The sequence below is a fragment of the Mesitornis unicolor genome, unplaced genomic scaffold, assembly GCF_000695765.1.
Source record: "Mesitornis unicolor isolate BGI_N332 unplaced genomic scaffold, ASM69576v1 scaffold27161, whole genome shotgun sequence".
Classification (NCBI taxonomy): Eukaryota; Metazoa; Chordata; class Aves; order Mesitornithiformes; family Mesitornithidae; genus Mesitornis; species Mesitornis unicolor.
Genome location: NW_010162140.1, coordinates 1 through 7,445, shown reverse-complemented (window position 1 = coordinate 7,445; position 7,445 = coordinate 1). Strand labels below are relative to the sequence as shown.

The following is a 7,445-nucleotide window of genomic DNA, read 5'->3' as shown; positions in this document are numbered from 1 at the left end:
GCCTAGGAAATAAGAGAAACAAGAAAACGACACGAACATCGCTTGGTGGAGGTGGACACTAGTCGCCAACAGGAGTATGAATCCAAAATGACTCAGGCCCTGGAGGATCTGCGCAATCAGCACGATGAGCAAGTCAAACTGTACAAAATGGAGCTGGAGCAGACCTACCAGGCTAAGGTAACTGCTGGCCACAGCTTTTCTGACAGCAAGCCCAGCTGGTGAGAGAAAACAGTTTCCATCAGCCCTACTGCCTTAAGGAGACAAGTAATGATTCTTTGAAGAAGCTTTGTCCCAGTGTTCAAACGCCTCCTCTGGTGCCTGTGTGCAGATGCATTTCCAGGGAGTCTATAGCCAGAGATGATAGGTAGGAACAGCTTTAGCCAAGAAAGGCCAGTTTGGGAGAAAACACATGGAGGCGTGGGTCACTGCAGAGGACGCAGTGGGGATACAGATGTCACATGATAGCTGATTAGACAATGTCTGCTGCTGTGAGGGGTTTTCTTCTTGAAGTCAGTATGCCCAGTTCCTCCTCCAGCATGGAGTCATTGGAGGAAACTTGCAATAGATGCAATATGTTGGCTTCGAGAAGTTGGAGGAATGGGTTGGAGAGCTCTGGGAATGGTTGCATTTTGATAAGGGCTCTTGCCTGGATGCAGTGAGCTCACAAACTAACACGGACACACAGAGGCTCCATGTTTAGGGTTGCGTTATCACTTCACTCTTCCTGTGGCCTTTGCAATGTTCTTACTAACCACAGTAAATGTGTGTAGGCCTTACCACATTTCAGTGATTGAAGTTAGTTCTGGATTGGATTATCACTAGATGCAGTTGCATCTCTGAGGATGTGAGGCCTGCAGCTCCTTGGTCAGCCTGAACCACAGTACAGTGAGGAGTCAAGTGTATCTGTCACACCTGAGTTAGCAAATCTCAGTTCATCCAGCACTGGGGACATGGGAACAGTAGCAGCTTTGGTATTGGTACAGTTGCTGACTACAGGTTGGTTTGGTTCGTGATTTATCTTTTTTTAAATTCATTGCACTACCTGAAGAAACTGGGCAGCTGCCACTTTTCTGGTAATTGAAAATACTTGCCAATAATTACAGCCACTTCCGCTTCTCTTGCGGTGGAGAAATTACGGTTCTCTCTCACTCTTCACTGTGACTTCCTTTAAATTCTTTGGTTTGATGATTTACAGTGTGAGAAGCATTGATCTACAAATATTTAACTATTTTTTTTGTGGCAGCGACAATACAGATAATGGATACTAAAAACCAAAATCAGGTACAGTTAGGAGTCTTGGCATTATTCACAGAAGTTAGGAACATATGATATTTTTATACAGTGAGGTATTTGGATTGACTTGTCACACACGGTCCAAGAGCATCCAGGGCAGAAAATGCCGAGCAGGAAAAGAAAAAGGAGAATGGAAATGTGACAAGATTTGAACAGGAGGATGAACAAATTAAGCTGCTTTTTCCTCACATATGAAATGGTTGTTTTATGGATGAAGTTGGAATGCAAAGGGAAAAATGGGCTTAGCGGCGAGCTTCATTCTGTGGATTTCTGGATAAAGGCGTGTCCCTGCTGAGAAAGCCTGAGCTGTTCAGGATTAAGTTTAGCCACTGAGCTCCTGCGGGATGAGAGGGTCTTGAGTGAAAGCTCACTTCTTGCTCTCCAATGATCTATGATAATGAGCAATAGAAATTCTAAATCTGAGGATTTGGCTCTACTCACATAATTTTTAATTTTAAACTTTACAAGAAGGAATGGAGTATATATTTGACTTGAAGTTCCTTCAAAACCCGTAGCCTAAAGGTGGCTTTATGTGTTTTCTCCCCTGTTCAGAACCTTGTGAACAGCAGAGCTAATGAAGATTGGGTTTATAAAGCTTTTGTGCTGTGTGAACATGTTTTGCTCTGAGAATTGGGGCAGTTTTGTTCCTGGATGGATGCAGAATTGAACACCAGCTGCAAGGCATGAAAAGGAAGGATGGTTTTGCCAACCATCTACTTTGATAAATTTTATCATGCAATAGCTTAGAGCTCCATTGTTGCTCTGTCTGATTTGGTTAAAATGAGCTCCTAGAAATGAATTTTGTTCACTAGGTGAACTGAACAAAAAATGAGTTACTTTTCAGTAGAAGTCAGGACAGTGAAAGTACAGTGGCAGATCTGGAAGAAACAAAAGACTTGTTCTTCATTTATATATAGCTAAACTTGCCCCATAAATTCAAAAGGCACAGACAAATTATCCTGCCTGAAAAACCCACTGAGAGATGGTAAGCATCAATAGTCTCTGGCTTGGGAAGTCCCTGAGTTGCAAAAGGCCAAGCTGAGACAAAATACCCATGAAACATTTTATTGAGCTTAATCTCTGGGCATCCAGGGAACTGTTAGACCAGGGTGGGAACGAGGCAGCCTTTGCTCTGACCCAGTGTGTACGTACGACAAACAGGCAGAGTGTGATTGCATGAACCTTGGGTTTTGGAAACTATAAGGCTACTTGTATAATGGAAGGCCTGATAGATTTATATTTGTAATAGTATAAGCAAATCCTATAGGAACAGGATTAAAAGACTTTCCTGGCCCTCAGGGCATTTTCTTAATGTTATGCAGTACTTAAATTAAACTTAACAGATTTCCATTTAAAATTATTAAAGATAGCTAATTAAGATAGCTTCTATTTTTTATAAAATGGATGTTTGCAGGATATCTAACTCAATGCAAGTGACTTGTATAAAACTTGTCTTCCAGCTGGAGAATGCCAAACTGTCCTCCGACCAAAATGACAAAGCTGCAGGTGCAGCTCGAGAGGAGTTGAAGGAGGCTCGCATGAGAATAGAAGCTCTCAGCTACCAGCTTTCTGGCCTCCAGAAACAGGTAAAGAGACTAAATTTGCTTTCATCTCTAAGACAGAGTGCTGTATTGTTTGGATATCTTAACATTTCTGTGCTTTCATAGTTTATGAATTTTATGGGGAGAAATCTTTATGTTCATGTAGGAGGGAGATGAATTTTTAACTTTTTTACTGTACTCACATAGATGCTAACTGGGTTTTCCACTGTGCTGTCTACCTAGGCTAGTGCAGCAGAGGATCGCATTCATGAGTTGGAGGAAATGATGGCTGCTGAGCGGGAAAAGTTTAGGAAGATGCTAGATGCAAAGGAGAGGGAAATGACAGACATGAGGGACCAGATGCAGCAGCAGCTTACAGAGTACCAGGAGCTGCTTGATGTTAAATTAGCACTGGACATGGAGATCAGTGCTTACCGAAAACTCCTGGAAGGAGAAGAAGAAAGGTATGTACAGACTTCACATTCTTTTCTTAGGAATAGCAGATGTTATTTTAATTTATAATGCTTACTTTTTTACTGTTTGAGCAGGAGTGCCCAGATTTTGTTTCACTGAAGTCATATTGGCTTCACACCATGGTGTGTTGCATGGAGCACTTGCAGGTGTCCTCATCTGAACACTTTATTTTGGTTTTGATAACGGTCTGAGGGTACAGTGGAATATATCATTCTGGGCTTGACATTAATTTCCTTTTTTATTTAAGTGCTTATACTTCTGTGTTTTCCTGTTTTTAAACTATGTGGCCCAAGAATAGTGTTTAGTAGGAGATATACTAGGGGGGATGTTTAAGAGATCTGTGTTTCTTTCATTATCACCGCTTTCATGTCACAGAACTGAATGTCTTGGGGATGGAGAGCCTGTCCTCTTACACACAGTTCTCCTGACACACACAGTGAGGCTGCTTTCAGCCTTGGGGAATGTTACGGTCTGGTTACAGAGTATATTGTAGCATTTTTGCTTTGTGTGTGGTTCTCTGGATAAGCTAATTAAAATGCTGGCTTCATTGTGTTAAAAGGTTGAAGCTCTCTCCAAGTCCGGCCTCCCGTGTCACAGTCTCTCGGGCTACCTCCAGCAGCAGCAGTAGCAGCACTTCACTTGTTCGCTCTTCCCGAGGCAAGAGAAAACGCATTGAAGCGGAGGAGCTTTCAGGAACGAGCGGGATTGGCACTGGAAGTATCAGTGGCAGCAGTAGCAGCAGTAGCTTCCAGATGTCCCAGCAAGCTTCGGCTACAGGAAGTATCAGCATAGAAGAGATAGACCTGGAGGGCAAATATGTTCAGCTGAAGAACAACTCTGAGAAGGTGAGTGTCAGCAGAATGATAAAACGAGGAGGAGGAGCTGAGCTGAAATGTTACACAGCTTTTTGTAGCAGGAGTAGGTGGAGTCAGTTCAGGAGCAGGAGCAACACCTCAAGGTGCAGCACCCTGCAACAATAAACAGGGGCATTTGGAAGGGGAATGTCAGTGTGCTGCAGGAGTGAATGGCTGCTGCAGGAGGAGGGCATGGTGTGTGTCCCAGGTGTCTCAACATGAGTGCTGATACCTTGCTCATGTGAACAGCCTTGCTGGCTCCAGCAGAACAGTTCTGTGTGAATTGTGTCTCTTTAAATTTTGCTGAATGACACTTCAGATTAGTGCTGGTTATAGAAAACCACTTTCAAGTTAGAATGCAGATGTCTAACCACCATGTAAATAAATTTATATTTACATTATTGTAATAACAAAGAGACCTAGAGAAAGCTCTGATGCTTGTTTGCCCTGTTTTGCTCACCTTAAATAACCTCATGATTCTCTCCATTAGGATCAGTCTTTGGGTAACTGGAGACTGAAAAGACAAATTGGAGATGGAGAAGAAATTGCTTACAAATTTACTCCTAAGTATGTCCTCAGAGCTGGGCAGACTGTCACAGTAAGTTTTATTTCCAGTGTGTCTGAACATATTCTTCTGTTGGTGCTGTGGCAGTTGTAAATCTGACATTTGGTACAGCCTGATTTAGGGTGTGCGTATAACTTCTGGTTTCATAGATCTCGCTTTAGAGGAACAGGATTTCGGTTACAAAAATGCAGAAATTGAATTTCTCTATTAGCATGTCAATATTTAAGACCATTTTGGGCAGAGAGAAAGTTGAAGAAAAAGGTATTTTAGGGGGTGGGTCAAGGGCTTTTTGTTTTCAAACACCTTTTCCCAGGTTTGGAACATGAATCCTGCTCAACCTCTTAATGAAATAAGAGCATTCGTTCAGTCTAGTAGACTTTAGCTAAGTTTAAGAGTGGCTGTTCTCAGCTTTAACTATAGTAGAACAGCTGCTTTTCTGTAATTTTGTGTTTTATTTTCAGTCTGCAACAGTTGTTCTTTCAGAAGGAAAAAAATGGCTTTCTTTTAATCAGTTCCAGCTATTTCCACTCAAGTATCAATTGCTCAGATACATAGAGAAGATGAAATTGCACTACAAGCTACATTTGATGGCTTGGCTCCATACAGTTACAGTCTTGAGACAGTGGTAGGAAAAATTTGTGTATTCAAAAATAATTGGTGACTGCAATATCGGGTATCTTTTCCTCTTGGGTTTTGTGGGGTTTTTATGGCTAGTGTTACTTTTTGTTGTAGACTGAGAATAATATGTTACTGCAAGTAATGGCGTAGGTAAAAACTGGGTAAAACTGCCCTTGGAATTCAGAAACAAAACTGGTTTGTAGAGAGAAGCAGGAGAAGAAATAGGAGGTTCCTGTATACTTAAATAGAAAATGTACATAAATTGCTAATTACAGAATGTCTTTCTCACTAGATTTGGGGTGCAGATGCAGGCGTATCTCATAGCCCCCCTTCTGTTCTCGTATGGAAGAATCAAGGCAGCTGGGGCACTGGAGCAAATATCCGCACATACCTCGTGAACTCTGAAGGAGAGGTAGGCTGTGTCTGCAGGAAAAAGTGCTGTGGGCTGGGTTATCTCCCAGACTCTTAATTTGGGCATGGGGGACAATGACAAAATCCTGATTTTAAGATCTCCCTTATTGTCTTCTAAAATAAGACAGTTTATAACACTGAAATAATTAAATATTCGTATGTATGTCTGAGATTTTGGGGAAATTTTGGAAAATTGCGATCATCATCCTGATTACTTCCATAGACTTTTTTTCCCTCCTATTTTAGAAAAACACCCTGGTAGTTGAGAATTTGTTTGGAATTAGAGTACGTGTTTTCAGGAGAAGCAAATTTACACTATGTAGTACCTACAGTATTCTGGGGTGCAGTGTAAATATTAGTGTAGGTAGATAGCTGTCCTTGTTGGAAGCATGTCAGAAGTTCTCATTTGGCACCAGTTCCTGTGTATTTTGCGTTGTCCCCATCTGCCCACAACTGCTGTTTTTGAAACCATCCCTGCAGAAGACTCCTGCAAGGGAGGATCGTGCTTTGGCTGTTACTCATAAATGTGCCATTATCCCAGTGATGTGATAGAAATAGGAAAGTGAAGCAGATCACAGCTGTATCAGTTTTCATGCTGCCTTTCTTGCTGGCAATTCTGCAGAAGCACTGTGCAGTAACAGCAGCACGGGACAAGGTAGGAGGGAGGGTTGTTTGTACAAGTAGAAACCTTACTGGCTTTGTACTCAAAGTGGTTAAACTAGCATCTGAAAAAGTGTCAAATCCATGTCTGTTCCCACCGAGGTGACCTTTAGTATCCCTGCTTAGATGTGTATGTTTAAGTGACTTATTCCACAAGTAGGATGTGTCTCAGACAGCTCCAAGCTGGGTCTGCTGTCATCTTGTATAAAATGGACTAACAACCACCTGAAACACAGCTGCCTCCTCTCAAATCCCTAGGTAATGAAAGAGAATTCCTGAAGCTAAATTACATTGCCATGCCTTTTAGTGGAATAAAATAGGAATGTTGTTGAGGGTTGCAGGATTTTACCAGTATTTGCTTGCATAGCTAACAAATCTAGGGCAAGTTGCTCTAAACCCTCCAAAACTTAATAGACGTATTATATTAATGGTATAGCAAAAACTTGAGAGAGATGTGAGGCCATCTCCTTATCTCCTTATCTGTCATTTTGTGTAGGAAGTTGCAGTGAGAACTGTAACTAAATCAGTAGTTGTGCGAGAGAACGAAGAGGAAGAGGATGAAGCAGAGTTTGGAGAGGAAGACCTTTTCAACCAACAGGTAATAAAAGATGCAGACCAGATGTTCAGCTCATGCCTCATTTGTTGGATTAATCAGAATTTAGGGGCCTCCCTTCAACTTTTGCCAGCTCTGAGCTTTGTGGTCCATTTTCCCCATGGATGCTTGCAGAGTCCAGTCTTGGCATGGCTTGGAGCCCTACAGCACTACTGCAGTGCACAGAGAGAGCATCATGTGAGCGATTCTTCCAAAACTTGCTGCTTGAGTCAGTCACAGTACAGCTCAAGCAGTGGCAATGTCAGGTCGGGATGCCAGGGTATCTACAAAAGTATGCAACAGATCACAGATTTACAGCATTGCAATGATATTGATTATTTTTAGGGTTAGTAAGTTTAGTTTTAGCAGTCAGTGTTCCTCCCATTCCAGTATTTCCTTCTCTGTGTGTGTATGTGTATGTATATATATATATATAT

The 7,445-nt window shown here is 41.8% G+C and overlaps 1 protein-coding gene across 1 annotated transcript; it reads left to right on the top strand.

The window, feature by feature from the left end:
* Positions 1–9: 9 nt before the first annotated feature.
* On the top strand, positions 10–7,014 carry LOC104533243 (lamin-B2; the record flags this gene model as incomplete). The annotated part of the gene is made up of 7 exons (XM_010193536.1): positions 10–177; positions 2,754–2,879; positions 3,078–3,298; positions 3,868–4,153; positions 4,653–4,760; positions 5,638–5,757; positions 6,913–7,014. Coding segments are annotated over 7 exons (1,131 nt in total), but the record flags the coding sequence as incomplete, so codon positions are not given.
* Between the last annotated feature and the right edge of the window lie 431 nt (positions 7,015–7,445).